Source organism: Cherax quadricarinatus, chromosome 47, assembly GCF_038502225.1.
Source record: "Cherax quadricarinatus isolate ZL_2023a chromosome 47, ASM3850222v1, whole genome shotgun sequence".
Taxonomy (NCBI): Eukaryota; Metazoa; Arthropoda; class Malacostraca; order Decapoda; family Parastacidae; genus Cherax; species Cherax quadricarinatus.
In genome coordinates, this window is record NC_091338.1 from 10,477,185 (window position 1) to 10,496,546 (window position 19,362).

The 19,362-nt window shown below is 40.5% G+C and overlaps 1 protein-coding gene across 1 annotated transcript in view; it reads left to right on the top strand.

The window, feature by feature from the left end:
• nrm (neuromusculin) overlaps positions 1 to 19,362 on the top strand; it is a 591,863-nt gene that overhangs the window by 509,567 nt on the left and 62,934 nt on the right. Inside the window, exons 7-13 of the mRNA XM_070094629.1 lie at positions 281 to 304; positions 8,674 to 8,824; positions 9,823 to 9,934; positions 12,792 to 12,976; positions 13,891 to 14,039; positions 14,737 to 14,970; positions 15,637 to 15,853. Coding sequence (XP_069950730.1) covers positions 281 to 304; positions 8,674 to 8,824; positions 9,823 to 9,934; positions 12,792 to 12,976; positions 13,891 to 14,039; positions 14,737 to 14,970; positions 15,637 to 15,853 — 1,072 coding nt within the window. The remainder of the gene's footprint in view (positions 1 to 280; positions 305 to 8,673; positions 8,825 to 9,822; positions 9,935 to 12,791; positions 12,977 to 13,890; positions 14,040 to 14,736; positions 14,971 to 15,636; positions 15,854 to 19,362) is intronic.

A 19,362-nucleotide genomic window follows, 5' to 3' on the forward strand; every position in this document is an offset into this window, starting at 1 on the left:
ATATTATATATACATATATACATTATATATATACACACATATATATATAGACATCATCAAGTATATCTTTACTGGTAAGAATATATTAAATTCAAATTAATTTTTGATATCAAATATCAAAATAGTGTCATGTTATTGTGACTCAGGTGACCTTTGACCTTGCCTTCCCTCCCCATCCCTTTCTTTCCCTGAACGCCTGTGAATAATTGATGCCAGAGGTCAATAATTGTTATCTTGCTTTTCCCTGCTCGCTGGCTGCTTCTGCTGCTCCCACCCTCAGGAGGACTCTGCCGAGATTCGTCTAGTAAGTTGCAGAAGAATGTGACTGTTTGGGTTGCTGTTGGTTGTGGTGGTGTTGGTGGATGTAGAGTGGTTTGAGATGTATGTGCTGCTGCTGCTGCTGGTGATAAGATGGTGAAGTGGCCGTAGGACTTATTGCATGCTTGTGTAGGTGGTGTCACCCTTGCTTTTGCTGCTGCTATTGCTTCTGCTTATGATGCTACTGCTGCTGCTATTGTTGCTGCTGGCCCACTTAGTGCATTACCTAACTTAGACCAAATAATCCCCGTTTTCGTTCTTTCCTATTTCTTTTCGTAATTATAGTTATAAGAATATTGACTAACACTTCGTAATTTCCCAAATTCGCCATCACTTGTCCTACAGCTAAAGAGCAACTAAGCATCACCATCTAACCTCCCACCGAACCTTAACATCCTCTACACTCCAACAGCACGGTAAATCCCAAGACCTACTTGCCCCCCGCACTCTGGATCAAAACATGTGCCTTCTTGATGGTCCAGCCACAACTTTAAAAAACTTGCCTCACACCCTTCCAATCCTTGGAAATCCACTATACATCCTTGCATCCACCCAAGATTTATACAAACTCTTAATCAGCCTATCTTGCTGAAGCGTGTCTACGGAGGAAAGCCGTTTCAATGGCATCTCTCTTCAATACCTGCGCTCCAGTGGCGGGTCATCATATGACTAAGACCACCGTCAGGAAACTTTTGTCCTGTTTCCTGACGAATCTTGCCTAACCTACAACTTAAAGTAGCGAAAGAAAAGGAAAGTGCAGTGACATAGACTGCAAGAAGAACATCACATTTAAGTAGAAAAATAACATGATTTTTTTGGTATAATAAAAAGAAGTGTAGGAAGTGATAAAGATTTAAGGAACAAAAGGGGTCTTTAAGAAATTAAATACAGTAATAAACAAAATTGCCCTGGAAAGGTGATTTCCACGACTGTTACACTGAAGCATCATCATCCATAATTAAGATCGAACTATACAATATATCACTGTTAATATGAGGATTTTTTATTCTACCGAGTATGAGCCATGACCAAGACAAAAAATACCCTGGAAACAAAACATTGAGGCTTGAAGTGAGGTTCCACAGTGACTGCCCAGAATCCAGTGACCAGTGTCACTCGCTGCTTATGGTCAGTTGTTAACTGTTGACTACGTACTGACAGTGGCGAGTGTGAGCACCCTGCTCCTGGGGCGTAGTGTTACCTGCGCATGGCTGGGGTGATAACCTTCCCCAGTGTGCGACGATGACACCTCAATATGCATTACATACGCTTAGTTGGATTAACGTAACTATCAGAGTAGTACTTTACCAAGTCATGACATGATAAAAAGATCTACTCTGAGTGAAACGTTGTTTTAATAAAAGTTTATCCAAATGTCTTCCTAGCCACGTCTCCTGGCATTGCTCGTCCACATTTACCCTCGTCCTCGTTTTCTAATGTGATTGTGGTTACCAACTTTACACACACTGATGTCCACATTTCAGTGAGATAAAGTATTAAAATTTTAGAAAAGGAATGAAAGGGAGAGAAATTGACACGGTATTAAGATCAACGACCGTTTGTATTTATATTCATATGGGTAGCCCTAAATCCGTAGGGGTGATACAGTGCTTGGGAAGATGGTATACAATCTTTGATCCACGGACTTAATGGTCCAGGACGGAGCGAAACGTCGTGATAAAGTTAGTCTCCTAGGTGCGGGTTTTTAGTGAATTGTTTCAGCCACGGTACTGTGACTTTATGGTCTTTTACAAAGGGAAGAACCAGTTCCTTTGATCAAGAGCTCGTCTCACTGACGTCAAGGAACCTTCCTTGTGGTGGTGTTGATAAGGGCCTGCCTTCTATGGGCCAGTAGGCCTTCTGTAGTGTTCCTCCATTCTTATGTTCTTATTAGAGAATGAGGGATGAGAGAGGTTAGAGATGCAGACGAAGGTATTCCAGTCTCGGGAGTCACACACACACACACAAGCTAGTGAATCTTACAATGAAATTTTAGCTTTGGTAAATTCTATAGCGAGTGTCGTTGCGCTGGGCGAGGGTTAACAAGCTCATGGTGTTAGCATATTTAAAGTCCACCGAGTGATAATTAAAATATAAGGAGCTAACCATGGCAAGACATTTTATAATTAAAACTATTGCTTAAGCACTTAATGGTAAACGGTTCAATATGATCACGTGGAACATCGTAGTTTACTGAATAGAAAAACTTTTAAAAGAAAACGAAATAAACTATGTGAAATTAAATAAACTATTTGATGAAAGGTTAGAAGAAGAGCAAACTTTGAAGTTGTTTAAAAGTTTTTTTAGGTGTTTTGAGTTCTGAAAGAAAGAAAAAAAAGGTAATTGAGAGTCACCTGAGCAGGTCCCAGGTGATTATCTTGGGGAGTGAACTTCCTTTATAACCTGACTGACCGTTGCTACGTTCAGAGATCAGTGACTCACTTAAAGTAAATAAAAGCAAGTGAAGAAGGTTTCATGCAGTTTAATCTCTCTAATCCATAAAAGCAAAATAAAAGTAATTTTTCTTAATATGAATTTTGTTGCGGAGAATCAACATATTGTTTCTGATTCACTCCTAGACCCGTCTCTTTCTCCCTGCCTGCTCTCACCCCTGCCTTCCTTCAGCCCTGCCTTCCTTCACCCCTGCCTTCCTTCAGCCCTGCCTTCCTTCAGCCCTGCCTTCCTTCAGCCCTGCCTTCCTTCAGCCCTGCCTTCCTTCAGCCCTGCCTTCCTTCACCCCTGCCTTCCTTCAGCTCTGCCTTCCTTCAGCCCTGCCTTCCTTCAGCCCTGCCTTCCTTCAGCCCTGCCTTCCTTCAGCCCTGCCTTCCTTCAGCCCTGCCTTCCTTCAGCCCTGCCTTCCTTCAGCTCTGCCTTCCTTCAGCCCTGCCTTCCTTCAGCCCTGCCTTCCTTCAGCCCTGCCTTCCTTCCGCTCTGCCTTCCTTCAGCCCTGCCTTCCTTCACCCCTGCCTTCCTTCAGCCCTGCCTTCCTTCAGCCCTGCCTTCCTTCAGCTCTGCCTTCCTTCACCCCTGCCTTCCTTCAGCCCTGCCTTCCTTCAGCCCTGCCTTCCTTCAGCCCTGCCTTCCTTCAGCCCTGCCTTCCTTCAGCACTGCCTTCGTTCAGCCCTGCCGTCCGGCAGCCCTGCCTTCCTTCACCCCTGCCTTCCTTCACCCCTGCCTTCCTTCACCCCTGCCTTCCTTGACCCCTGCCTTCCTTCAGCTCTGCCTTCCTTCAGCCCTGCCTTCCTTCAGCCCTGCCTTCCTTCAGCCCTGCCTTCCTTCAGCCCTGCCTTCCTTCAGCCCTGCCTTCCTTCAGCCCTGCCTTCCTTCAGCCCTGCCTTCCTTCAGCTCTGCCTTCCTTCAGCTCTGCCTTCCTTCAGCCCTGCCTTCCTTCAGCCCTGCCTTCCTTCAGCCCTGCCTTCCTTCAGCCCTGCCTTCCTTCAGCCCTGCCTTCCTTCAGCCCTGCCTTCCTTCAGCTCTGCCTTCCTTCAGCCCTGCCTTCCTTCAGCCCTGCCTTCCTTCAGCCCTGCCTTCCTTCATCCCTGCCTTCCTTCAGCCCTGCCTTCCTTCATCCCTGCCTTCCTTCAGCCCTGCCTTCCTTCAGCCCTGCCTTCCTTCAGCCCTGCCTTCCTTCAGCCCTGCCTTCCTTCAGCCCTGCCTTCCTTCAGCCCTGCCTCTCTCTCCAGCCTCCTCTTCTGAACCTTGTATAAACCACAGCAACATCACTCTTGCCTCGCTACGGCTTACCTCTGCTCCATATTCCTTTTCTTTCTTAAATATTTCACATCTTTTAATTAAATGCGAAAAAAATCTGTACGTTTACATACTTTTACTCTAGTTTTATTTTTAAAAATGGAATTTCATTAAAATGGCTTGAAAAAGCTAAATAATCCAAGTCTCAGTCTCCTCAAATAATTTGATTTTGAAAAACTTGCAGCTTATTTCATACATTTGCCGCATCGCTTCCCGGACATCTTACGGTAATCGATCTTAGAAATCTGTAAATGCAACAGTCGGCTGTCTTTATTAACGTCGATGTTTTTTTTCCAAGCAGAGGTTTGATAAAGCTCATGCAGGAGTGAAACGATGTCGTTAATGCAGAAATCTACCGTCTAAGCGAAACATTGTCGTAAGTGATGGTACCCACAGCATCTGAGTCCCGAGTGGTCCACCGTGTCGGTATTAACTTCTGACATTGACACTTGCTAGTGCTTCTGGGGATTATGTTCGTCACGACCCGCTTTCAGACCAGGCTTACTGGGTTGGAGAGGAAGTATTACAGGATTAAGAGCTATTAGGAAGCAGATACAAAAATGTAAAGGTAGTTGTATACTAAGTAAATGTTTGTAAGATTTACCTGTCATCTCAAGGGCTGAGATACAAAAGATCAATAATCCTGTCAGGTTGCAAAGCAAGTTTAGCAGGTTTCCGTTTCACATTCATTTCACATGAGCACAGAACCTTCCTGGATGGTTGCTGTCGTCCAGCCTAATATTTGGTGTGTGTCACTCTCTTTTGACAGGAATGTAGTATCTCCCTGGAGGGTTCCTGTCTAACAGTCTACAGTACTACCTACAAAACGTAACATTCCGGTTGCAATAAACAGTTACTTTCCCTTTATATAAGTACTATCCACCTATATGCTAAAATTCAAACACTTCATCCACACATCTTAACATTTCAGCCCACCTCATTCCCCCGTAGTCATACTTTGTCTTGTCCTTAGTATTTCAATAAAAATTCTACCATACACTTTTCCAAGCATACTTAACTTTACACGAAGGAAATATGCATTCTCTCTGCCGATTCTTTGGAACCTTTTCCTCCTGTAAACATTGCAAAAATCTGACCCCACCTTCTTTCATCCTTTTAATCCTGTCTATTCCTCCTGCTCTTTTTTTTTTCATTTGCATCCTTTTTTAGTGCCTCAGCCTTTTCATTCAGAATTCTGTCTCTTCCTTTCTAACAAGTTCCTTTACCTTCTAACAAGTTCCCTGACCTTCTAAAAAGTTCCCTGACCTTCTAACAAGTTCCTTGACCTTCTAACAAGTTCCCTGACCTTCTAAAAAGTTCCCTGACCTTCTAACAAGTTCCTTGACCTTATAACAAGTTCCTTGACCTTCTAACAGGTTCCCTTGCATGAATTCTTTCCCTTCTTATCCTTCACGTTTAACACCTCCCTCAGGAGAGGTACCTTGACGCCGGCGAGAGGCTCTTGATCCAAGGGGTAGAGGCTACTCTCCTTTCGGATCGAGCCTAATAATCTCTCATTCCACGAATGTCGTGACCCCTGGGGGATTCTCAGCGCTGCCTCTACGACTATAATACACCCAGTGAGTTTACAGCGTAATGACCTACATAGTCCGACCATAGTCCTGATTCAGGACTATACTCAGACAGCTTCAGGACTCCTGAAGCTGTGTAAAGGTTTTCCCTCCAACTACTCTTCATCTGGCTCGCTTCACTGTGTGCCTGGAAACTGACGTCTGTTGTACGTCTGCGTTTTTTAGCTGCCTGGTGCTCTTGTCTGCGTGCTTGCCTGGTTATCTCCCAGTTATCGATTCCCTGTGTGTGTGTGTGTGTGTGTGTGTGTGTGTGTGTGTGTGTGTGTGTGTGTGTGTGTGTGTGCGCGCGCGCTTGAGATTACTATGATAGTCAAACTGTTTCACATCTTTTGATTTCTGTAATTATTTCCCCGTATTCTATTATAAATCCGAGTAGTTACCCCGTGTTCTGTTCTATTTTTTTCCCGTCTTCTTTTATTCTGTTTTTTTCTAGTGTTTTTATTGTTCTTTCAGTATTACTTTTAACTTTGCATTTGCTACACTCGGTAGCAGCTCCTCGTTCCAGCTACCATTACCAGTTTTATTACACCGCTTCTTCGGTAACTCATAACTGTGGTGTCTTGTTCTGTGTGTATATTCAAGGAAGAAAAATCTTGAACTGGTATGTTTCTCAGACCTCGCCTTCGTGTTGATAATCTCGAGGACAACGGCATTGCTTGTGGCCTCGGGCAGCAGCAGCAGCAACAGCAGCACTTACTAGTAGTAGTATTAGTAGCAGAAGCAACAACAGAACTCAGTTGTAGTAGTAGCAGCAAAACTCACTAGTAGTAGCAGCAGCAGTAGCAGCAGAAGCACAGTAGTAGTAGTAGTAGTAATAGCAGCAGTAGCAACAGCAGCAGCTGCTCGCACTGTTTACCTGATTTTCTTCCCCTCTTTCTGGCTACAAATCGCCTACTCCCCATGATTATAATAATAATAATAATAATAATACAAATCGCCTAACAAGATAATGATCTCTTCCCCTCGCCTAAAGCGTTGATTTTCACCTTTGTGCTTCCCTGCGTAAAAAATGGATAAGTGCTGACTTAATGCCGGGTGTTGTATGCGGTACCGCAGCTTTAAAAATGAAAGTCTAGGGTGTTGGTTACTGCGTGCAACCAGAGGCAAGACATGCACCATCACCCCATGAAGGAAGTGGTTATAAATGCACATTACCCCATGCAGGAAGTGGTTACAAATGCACATAAACCTATGCAACCATTGGACAGAAATGCACCATCACCCAATGCAACTACTGGGCAGACTACTTCACACCATATAACTATAGGGCAGAATTTGTTACCCCATGCGACTATTGGATAGAATTTAATCACCCCATGCAACTATTGGACAGAATTTAATCATCCCATGCAACTATTGGACATAATTTAATCACTCCATGCAACTATTGGACATAATTAAATCACCCAGTGCAACTATTTTGCAGTTCTTCAACATCTCATGCAAAAAAAAGTGTTTGGAAAAGCACCATTACCCCCATGCACTGCAGTGATTTACCAAGATTTAGTTTACTAACTTGCATTGGTTCTAGTATATTAAAACGTGGTACAAGTGTGTAAATCTTTAGAATTTTGTGAGGCAAGTCCCATGATAGAATATAAATCTGAGTTCAGAGGACACCTTCCCCACCTACCTGGAAGTTGTCCCGGGGGTTAACACCCCCGAGGTCCGGTCCATAACCGGACCGTGGGGTAAATCAGCCCTCCATGAGTTGAATAAACCGAACGGGTTAACTGCATTACAGTAAGCGTGTAATTTTCAACGTATGACCGGCAAAATTTCATTAACCGTTTTGCCTAAGGATCAGAAGAATCTAACTTATTTCATTCCTCGGATCAAACCCGATTGATTCCCATTCGAGATTAGCTCTTTCGTTTAGATATGATAATTCAATAACGTCTGTATTTGCATTACTGAATGTACTCGGCTTACCGAGAGGACCTGGGTTCGATCCCCGTACAAGGTGGCACGTGTGGGCTAGTCTCCTGACACCTACTGCCCCTGTTATCTAGCAGTAAATAAATATCTAGGCGCTAGTAAACTATTGTGAGTCACATTCTGGGAGATAATCAAGACTCCAATGTAATTAGGCCACACCTGCTTGGGTTTCTTGACCCATCCTGGGTCACTAATAACATCAACAACAGCTTCTTGTGCTGTAACATCTGTCTGTCTTGTGTGTCTATTATTGTTAATCATTTGGATTCAAACACACAATGTTGATTGAATATCAGTACTTACCCTCTCTATCCCGGGATGGTCTTCCCTATCCCGGAATCGTCCTCTCTGTCTCAGGGATGGTCTTCCGTATCCTGGGGATGGTCTTCCATACATGCACACTGACCACTAGGTGCTCAGTACTGACCCTGGACAAAACAAATCAAGACAGAACAGTCTGGTTCTAGTCGGGTAATTCCTGGTAAAGAAAATTTTGTCTGTTCATTACCCAGAAAATTATAAACTAGCAGAAAAACATTCGCAAAATACGAACAGAATGTTTTTATCAGTTTTAGACATTCTAAGACAAAGTTTAATTATATTCATGGAGAAGCGGTAAATTCACAAAGGGCTTTGAATGCGTGTTGTATATGTATAGTTTTATGACGAGCGTTGAGTGGTTTAGGTGGTCAAAGTGCTCAGTAAATGCTACCACTACAGCACCTGAGAATGTGAGGTAATCAAGTTTGATATAAGGGAAGGGTAGAACAACTAAAATTCCTTAGATCAGGAGCTTGAAGGGCGTACGAGAATTGTTACACTGAAATCTTCCACCAGGGCATTTTCTAACAGAAAAACTAGTATTAATATTCCAAACTAATGCATATCACTGTTCACACGCTTCAACCAGGTTTTCTCCGTGTTGAACTAGGCTCTGCTCGGCTCACAGTGTAGCCCGGTTGATCCACTGTTCAACTGTCTGATAGCAAGGCCTGAAGCTATTACTAACTTTTCTGATGCTCTATTATTATTGATATCTTCCTCCTGATTCTGACCCTGTTTTTTTTCCTGCTAGCCTGACGACACCTACGAGACTCGAAGTCGACTGAACTTCCAGGCCACTCGCTTCGAGAACGGCCAGAAGTTCTCGTGCGAGGCTACGAACGTCGTTCTCGAGAACAGAGACCAGGAGCCTATGGAGAGTGTTGTCAGTCTGGACGTGCACTGTAAGTGTTGCTCTGGTGGTGTTACATGTTTTGCTACCTATTTGTGTGCAAGACAAAGGTGCTGAGCAAGCTTCTGAAAGCGTTTTGCTCTGTGTAGCGCTTTATCGAGTATGGTTCGACTTTATAAAGCTCGACAAAGAGCTAAACGTTGTGATAATTTTCTTAGGCACCTGTATTTTCAATACATTCGGTGGTACGCCTTTATGTCCTTGTTTGTGGTTGCAGTTGTAGACATGTTCAGTGTGTGTGTGTGTGTGTGTGTGTGTGTGTGTGTGTGTGTGTGTGTGTATAATATCCTATTTCTACTTACAGTTTACAGTACTACTCGTAGCGTGTCGTCTTCATAGTTTAAATTTTGTGAGCGTTTTTGTGTGTAAATGTGGGAGTCACTATGTGTGCGTTTGTTAGTATAAATGTTACGCTACTGTAGCACCATGCACAGTGAAATTTATCACTGATACAGGTGCTTAAAGCTGACTACATGTGCCTCACTGTGCTAATGTGTCGTCCAGGCGAGTGTCTGGTATTGGTATATCTCTGATCACCCCTTCATAAAGTTGGCTCGCAGCAGCAGCAGGTTATAAATAATGAGGGGGAAAACAAGAGGTCTTAAAGAAAGTAACAGTATTAGCTGCTTTGGTTGGAAGTGATGCAAGTTTTAGGTCACATTTAAAGTGATGACTGATGCAACTTAGGATTCTTTATTAACCCACGAATTCGAGATCGTAACTAGAAGTTGTATAATTTACTTATCCTTTATTCTTTTTAACTGTGACTTGTTGTCGGCCCCGCAAAGTGACTTATCTTTTACTAAGGGAATAAAATAAGGGATTGTGTGGAAAAGAACAGGATTTTATTTTCACTTTATTGCCGAAGCGATTTGGTAACAAAGCATCTGGATGCTCAGAAGGTCGGAAGAGTATGAGAAATGCAAGAAATGTGCCTTACATGTAGTGGTGTTGGCGTGTGTATGCTAGGTGAGGAACTCTCTCCTACAGATGCTCCCATCGTGCGTGTGAGTCCAGATAACGTCACGGTGAACGAGTCTATGGACGTGCTTATTTTCTGCCAGTACACAGCCAACCCGCCCAAGCTCAGCCACGTCTACTGGTAAGTCAACCATCACTCATCTATGTTGATTTTTTAAAGGTGTTTTTTTCCACTCCTACACTTCTCTCTCTCCCTCAAGAGGTTAGTTGAAGATGGTGAGGGGCTCTTGATCATATGAATGGGACCTGTTCTCTTCCTTGAATTGAACCTAATGCCTTCCATTCCCCAGGCGCTGCACGACTCCTACGAGTTTAGTACCCCATCCTCCTCCTAATAATAATAATAATAAATAAAAATTTCCTCTACTAGCTGCAAAATTGTTTTTCTCCTACACTGATTAGCAACAAAACTGTTTTTCCACTCCTACGCTGATTAGCTTCAATGGTGTTTGCGATGTGATTTGGTCATTATCAGTGGTGGCAACATCTGGGGCTCACTGAGCGCGACGACTTTGATGGTGTTTGTCAGAGCTCTGTGTATGACGGTGTTTTATTATGCAAGAGTAACTTTTCTAGTGCGTCTCTTTCACGTTGGAAATCCTGGTAATAATAATGTTGCTGTCAAAGATTTTAGTTCTGGTAGCACTGAGACGCATCTCCTAAACCTAATTACCTCTGCACATATTGAACTTCATTTTACCATACATTAGCTCAGCTTCCGGAGACTTTGGTCTGCTATCTTCAGTGGTGAGGACCTTCAAGACCAAGGTTAACGTCCCTCAGGGCTCAGTATTACAGTAAAAATGTATTTTGGTATTTCGATCTCTTCTGTAACTATTTGTTTCTCTATCACTGTCAATGAAAATCTGAAGATCTCAGATTTCAATAAATACGGCAGATCTTCCCTCGTCTGTTTCGCAATATGTGGTTATATCTTAGTACATAAATGTGTGCGCGTATTTATACACACACACACACACACATATATATATATATATATATATATATTATATATATATATATATATATTATATATATATATATATATATTATATATATATATATATATATATATATATATATATATATATATATATATATATATATATATATATATATATATATATATATATTATATATATATATATATTATATATATATATATATATATATATTATATATATATATATATATATATATTATATATATATATATATATTATATATATATATATATTATATATATATATATATTATATATATATATATATATTATATATATATATATATATTATATATATATATATATATTATATATATATATATATATATATATATATATATATATATATATATTATATATATATATATATATATATATATATATATATATATATATATATATATATATATATATATATATTATATATATATATATATATATATATATATATATATATATATATTATATATATATATATATATTATATATATATATATATTATATATATATATATATATATATATATATATATATATATATATATATATATATATATATATATATATATATATATATATATATATATATATTATATATATATATATATATATATATATATATATATATATATATATATATATATATATATATATAAATCAGGTAATAGAGGCAGCTGAAGATGGTCTGTTCATCGAGACCTCAGTCTTGGTCTGTGAAGTCCTCTTCAGTACTACAAAATGCAGACCAAACTCATTCTTAAAAAAAGGTAATGCAGTCCAGAGCTTCACCTGCAGGAGTGAGCCACAAACTGGACCTGACAAACCACATTTGCTGCTAACTTAAATCCATTTACTTCTGCCAACTTTTATACATTAAACAAAAAAATTTAGTAATTGTCCAAAGTTAAGACTTGTTAATCGATGTTGCAGCTTCTGTTGCCTAGTTATTTCTCTCTATATTAACTGTGACTCCTTGTACTCATTTATATGTGGTTGAGGGGTTTGAATCTCAGTCGCTACCTTTGATAAGCTCTGAGAGTTTTTGTACTTGTTTGGTCAACCAGGCTGTTGCTGCTGGTCCAGCCTTTTAATTGGTTTTGACAGGGTTCGCTCTTGCATTATCATTTTTCAGTCACAGGGGAGCACTAAAGCCGTATGGGTCATACAGTGCCAGGGGAAAGGGAGGTAATTAAATTTGATGGAAGGAAAGCGAGGCTAGTTCCAAATCTTTGGATCAAGAACATTCCACTGGCATCCTGGTACTTCCCTTGAAGGGTCCCTCACGCATTACTTCATGGGCTATGCCATGCCTATTAGTAAAGCTGTGTATAAAATTTGACCGACTCTGGATAGCGGACTTAAGGCGACAAACACCCTGGGGAACTTCGCAGTTCAATCAAACATCTTAAGAATTTCTGTGTGTGAAACCGAAGCTTGCTAAATGTTCAGCACGCTGGCAGACTCAACTGGTTAGTCTCATGAACACGAACGACGGTTGTTAAAGTTTACAAACGTCTGCCTACGTCACTAGACACTTTTGTTTAAATGAAACTACATGTGGCACTTCCCACCGAGGTAGAGCGACTCAAACACATTAATGGACATGTATGCACCACAGAGGATGACTGTTGATGATAATGTTAACGACACTTTAACGCTGATCCCTTCAAGGAATATCATTGACTTGCTCTTCATGCAAGGAATTGAAGGTACCCTCATTTTTTAGTGAAATCTGATTAGCTTTCATTCCCCAAGTGCTATGCGATTCTTAATAATCATTCTTTTCACTACCATAATCTTGATCCAAGAAATTGCAGCTCCTTTTTCTAGGACTAACCCTGATTACCTCCCATTTCCCAGGCATGGTATGGCCCTTATGGGTTTAACATTTCTCCGTGAAAATAATACTAACGTTGTAGAGGGATGTGTGCATGTGTTACCATGAGTGTAAAACTGATAATTTATTGTATGGTGCAGGTACCAGGACAGTAGTCAGGTAGACGTGGCTGGTTACCCAGACAAGTATGGTAATGGTAACGTGGAACATCCGTCACTGCTCGTCAAGAACAGCTCAGCTGCCGACACTGGTGAATACACATGTCGGGTCGCCAACGCTGTCGGCGCCTCGGAAGTCACCAACTCCGCCTTCGTCAGCGTCCAGTGTGAGTAATTGTCTTCAGCTAGTTGAACAGGAATAAGTTAGATTGGAAGAGTGAACAATAGACACAGCTAGGTGTGGTTAGGGTGGGTGGGGATGGAGTGGAGTGGTCTGAGCCTTGTAGGGAATAAGTTGGGTTGATTTGAGCTCTTTTGGGTTGCACTGGGTGAATGGTAGGCTGCGGAAGTCTGGGTTAGGTTTTGCAGGACTAGGCTAGTCTGAGCAGAGCTAGTCTACCCACGGTATGAGTGGGGTTAGAACCCATAGCAAGCGAGTCGTAAAACTCCATGGAGGCCAGTGCGTAAAGAATCGTGTAATTACGATTTCGTGAGTCATGATAAGAGCCAGTCTAGGCTGATAAGCCTGTAAGCATATAGCATGTAAGTTATTTAGACGGAAGAAGTGTGTTACATCGTGTTAGGTCGATGTTTCTCTCACCAAGACAGTCAACAACAAATGTTTCTACATGAACGGTATACATTACCAACAAGATGAAAAATTAGACACATGTGCAACATCTGGGTCAAGATACCCGGATATTGAACATGCTCTCTTTTGCTTGTTTCGCTGTCATTTTCCATTCTCTGTTTTCTGATTTTTTCTTTGCTCTAGTGTTTTTGTCATTGTCTCCTTTTTTCCCTACTTTTAATCCTCAGGATAAATTTGTTCTTTGTCGGCATGTCACTTATTCACCCCATTTCATTTTTTTTTTTTTTTTTTTTTTTTTTTTTTTTTTTTTTTTTTTTAAACTTTTTTAATTCCAGTGAACTTCATTCTGGAAGTCTCACTTGTGCATAGTTCTTTTTTATTCTGTAGTCAGGTCCGTTTCTCCTTTTGAGGTCCTTCAAATGTTTAAATCTAAAAGGTAGTGGCAGCTCTGTCACCACGTGCGCTTCACCAGGTTCTTCCCTGCTACAGATCGACCGCAGGTGCAGGTGGTGATTTACCCGATGGAGCCAGTGTCTGAGGAAGACCACGTTAATGTCACACTGAACTGCGACGTGGTGAGAGCCAACCCAGACTACCTCGTCCGTGTGCGATGGTACCTCGACGGGGAACTCTTGAAGGTAGGTACTTCTTCGTGTAAACCAATACTTGGCAATCAGAAATTGATATAATTATAACCATAATTTTTTAAAGGGGTGGACCGGTAAGCCAGCGGAAGGCCATGGCCAGATTACCAAAAGTTCCAGCGGCGAGTCATGACTTATACCCGCGTCAGGAAACATTTGTCGTGCTTGTGTTCAACCAAATGCTTGGCTTGAGGCCTGGTTACGAGTGTAGAGAGAACTCGGAAATTGCTCACAGATACCATAGATTATTGCAGAAAGAATAAAAAAAAAAGGCAGCAGACCGTGACTGGAACAATTCAGATAAGCCGCACACAGGAGAAACAAACTTACAAGTTTCTTTCTCCTGTGTGCGGCTTATTTGTGTATTATTTTTAGTACATTCATTGAGCGCTTAACCTGTAGGGGTCATACAGGGGGGGAGTGAATGAAAGGCATCCAGATTTGATTCAAGGATTTGGAGCAGAGGTTCAATTCCTTAGATCAAGAGCCCCTCACCAGTATCAAGGAACCTCCCTAGAGGGGACATGTAGCATAGAACGTGAAGGGTTTTGTGTCACTGATCCAAAAAATGAAAAGTTTATATTAATATTAATATGTGTGAGCAAAGTGTAAAGGGTATTTTTTGTTTATATCAGATCTGGGCTTTTGATGTATGTTCTAACTCCATTCATTCACGCGTGGTCTTCCTCAGGAGCTGCCGGAGTGTGACGGCAACTCAACAACTTACGGCTCCAACTCGGTGTTCTGCGACATCGATCCCTCCAAGCTCCTCTTGGAGAACGTTTTCAAGGACTTCCACGGCAACTACTCGTGCGAGGGCATGAATGACGCTGGCTGGGGAAGCAGGTCCAACGAAGCAGAGCTCATCGTCCACTACCCTCCCGGGCAGGCCTTCATCACCTACCAGCCACCAATGGTTGTTAAGGTGCGCTAACCTCTTCTAGGTCAGATGACCAAAAGCTCCAGCTGTGGGTCATCATATGACAAAGACCCACGTCAGGAAGCACTTGTCCTGTTTCCTGACAGACTTTACCTAACATCTTTTATACACACTTTGCGCTAGTCGGATCTTTAGTCATGTACCACGCTATGTGCGCCCCCTCATCTGCGCAAGGTGGAAGCGCTGAACACCTGCTCAGATACTACGCTAATGTCGAAGATTTGTCAAAACAGCTCTGTAGGCGACAGGAGTGACACTTTCACTTAAAAATTCACACAACAAAAATCACAATTTCAAATATTCTGAAAGTATTTCCACTGTTTTCGCAACAAGAGAGTCAAAATATTTAAACTAGTTTTAGCTGCATATTAGGACATAGAAAAACATTTCCACGTAGTAAATCAGTGGACATTCACTTTCTCCACAGAAAATACGAAGCTCACAGCTTTCTTTTTACCTCGAAAAATAAATTCTTCCAGGTTTTTCATTTCTCCCTATAATTCATCTTTGATTTTCCGGCGCCCCGCTCCAAAAGTATCCTCGGTTGGTACTTGAGAGGATATTACCCATATTTCTTCCTTCTTTATGTACAGAAAGTGTAGTTTTTTGCTTCCCACAGGGTCTTTTCTAATGGTTTCTTGCTTCCCACAGGGTCTCTCCCTGGAGTTGACGTGCAATGTAGAAGACCCTGGAAGACCAGCAGCCACCACTTTCAGATGGTACCGGGGCTCCCACCTGGTACCTGACGAGACCACAGCCAGCTGGACTATCAACCCCGTGTCTTTAGAGACCGAGGACAACTTCACTTGCGTCCCCGTCAATATCGAAGGCGAAGGAGAGAGAGCCACCCTGAATGTTGATGTTTTAGGTGAGTTGATGTGCTTGTATGGCGAGAGATGTTTGTGTATTTGGTAGAGTATGAGGTTAACGGGGGATTGTGGCTAAGGTGATTTGTTTGTATGGTGAAGGATGTTTGTGTGTTGATATGGTGGAAAGGACTATAGTGTGAGTGGCCGTTTTGTGGTGGAGGGCCAGGTAAGCCTGGCCTCTGGCCGAACTGGAAGGGTAAAATCCTCAAAACCCACATTCAGCATTATGGAAATAATGCTAATAATTTTGGTCTAACTAGGAACTCACATCCACTTCTGAATTTAAGGAGGTGAAAGTACATGTATTGGGAAGATGGAGGGAATATTTTGAGGTGCGTTTAAATGTTGATGAGAAGACTCCTAAAAAGAGTCAGAAAAAGCTAGATGCGAGTGTGAGGGAGGTATATGAGGCAGTGAGTAGAATGAAAGAGGACAAAACAGCTGGGATTGATGGAATTAAGACAAATGTTAAAAGCAAGTGGGATATAGTTTTGGAGTAGTTGGTAGATTTTATATAGGCATGAAAGGAGGGAAGGTACCTAGATATTGGCAGAGAGCATGAACAGTTCCTTTGTATAATGTAAAAGTGGGTAAGAGAGATTGTAAGAATTTTAGGGAAATAAAACTTTTGAATATACCTGATAGTGTATGGTAGAGTTATGGAGAAAAAGATCGTAGATGAACAAGTTTTTTTTTTTTTTAGGGAGAGTAGGTATGTAGACCAGGTGTTTAAATTGAAGCATATAAGCATAGATAAGGGTAAAAAAAATTTTTTACATTTACGGATTTAGAAAAGGCATATGATAGGGTGGATGGGAAGCAATGTGCTCTCTCACACACACACTAATATATATATATATATATATATATATATATATATATATATATATATATATATATATATATATATATATATATATATATATACACACACATACTTGGGAGTTGACGTGTCGGCGGATGGATTTATGAAGGATGAGGTTAATCATAGAATTGATGAGGGAAAAAAGGTGATTGGTGCGTTGAGGTATATGTGGAGTCAAAAAACGTTATCTATGGAGGCAAAGAAGGGAATGTACGAAAGTATAGTAGTACCAACACTCTTATATGGATGTGAAGCTTGGGTGGTAAATGCAGCAGCGAGGAGACGGTTGGAGGCAGTGGAGATGTCCTGTCTAAGAGCAATGTGTGGTGTAAATATTATGCAGAAAATTCGGAGTGTGGAAATTAGGAGAAGGTGTGGAGTTAATAAAAGCATTAGTCAGAGGGCAGAAGAGGGGTTGTTGAGGTGGTTTGGTCATTTAGAGAGAATGGATCAAAGTAGAATGACATGGAAAGCATATAAATCTATAGGGGAAGGAAAGAGGGGTAGGGGTCGTCCTCGAAAGGGTTGGAAAGAGGGGGTAAAGGAGGTTTTGTGGGCGAGGGGCTTGGACTTCCAGCAAGCGTGCATGAGCGTGTTAGATAGGAGTGAATGGAGACAAATGATACTTGGGACCTGACGATCTGTTGGAGTGTGAGCAGGGTAATATTTAGTGAAGGGATTCAGGGAAACCGGTTATTTTCATATAGTCGAACTTGAGTCCTGGAAATGGGAAGTACAATGCCTGCACTTTAAAGGAGTGGTTTGGGATATTGGCAGTTTGGAGGGATATGTTGTGTATCTTTATACGTATATGCTTCTAAACTGTTGTATTCTGAGCACCTTTGCAAAAGCAGTGATAATGTGTGAGTGTGGTGAAAGTGTTGAATGATAATGAAAGTATTTTCTTTTTGGGGATTTTCTTTCTTTTTTGGGTCACCCTGCCTCGGTGGGAGACGACCGATTTGTTGAAAAAAAATATATATATAATGTATATATATATATATATATATATATATATATATATATATATATATATATATATATATATATTTATATATATATATATATATTAACACATCGGCCGATTCCCACCAAGGCAGGGTGGCCCGAAAAAGAAAAACTTTCATCATTCACTCAATCACTGTCTTGCAGAGGGGTACTTTACACTACAGTTTTTAAACTGCAACATTAACACCCCTCCTTCAGAGTGCAGACACTGTACTTCCCATCTCCAGGACTCAAGTCCGGCCTGCCGGTTTCCCTAAATCCCTTCATAAATGTTACTTTGCTCACAGTATATATATATATATATATAAATATATATATATATATATATATATATATATATATATATATATATATATATATATATATATATATATATATATATATATATATATGCGTGTGTCGTGCCGAATAGGTAAAACTGGTCAGTTAGCAAGAACTCATTTAAAATTAAGTCCTTTCTAAAATTTTCTCTTTAAAGTTAATGTAAAAATTTATAATTTTGCATCAAAAGAGTCTTAGAAAACTTACCTAACCTTATTATAACAAGAACAATTTATTTTAGCCTAACCCAACTAAATATATTTTAGATTTGTTTACAATAATTTAATACTAAACAAACACAGTGAAATATATTTTTTTCGCTAGGTTCAGAATGATTTTGGCGAAATTATTGCATACACAAATTTTCACCTGTCTTATATGGCAAGATGAGCGTTGCTATTTAAGCCAAGATCGCAAGTTCTGCCTATTCGGCACGACATATATATATATATATATATATATATATATATATATATATATATATATATATATATATATAAATGGTAGTAGGTTGGTAGACAGCAACCACCCAGGGAGGTACTACCGTCCTGCCAAGTAAGTGTAAAACGAAAGCCTGTAATTGTTTTACATTATGGTAGGATTGCTGGTGTCTTTTGTCTGTCTCATAAATATGCAAGATTACAGGCATGTCTTGCTACTCCTACTTACACACTTAGGTCACACTACACATACATGTACACGTTTATTTATACACACTCATCTGAGTTTTCTTTGATTTTATCTTAATAGTTCTTGGTCTTATTACTTTTCCTTTTATATCCATGGGGAAGTGGAATAAGAATCTTTCCTCCGTAAGCCATGCGTGTTGTAAAAGTCAACTAAAATGCCGGGAACAATGGGCTAGTAACCCCTTTTCCTGTAAAGATTACTAAAAAGAATAATAAGAAGAAAATTGTCAAAGTGGGAAGTCTGAATTTGCGTGGATGTTGTGCAAATGATAAGAAAGAGATGATTGTGGATGTTATGAATGAGAAGAAACTGGATGTCCTGGCTTTAAGTGAAACAAAGCTGAAGGGTGTGGGAGAGTTTCAATGGAGAGGAATAAATGGGATTAGGTCAGGGGTTTCAAATAGAGTTAGAGCTAAAGAAGGAGTAGCAATAATGTTGAAGGATAAGCTATGGCAGGAAAAGAGGGACTACAAATGTATAAATTCAAGGATTATGTGGAGTAAAATAAAGATTGGATGTGAAAAGTGGGTTATAGTAAGCGTGTATGCACCTGGAGAAGAGAGAAGTGTAGAGGAGAGAGAGAGATTCTGGGAAATGTTGAGTGAATGCGTGGGGAGTTTTGAA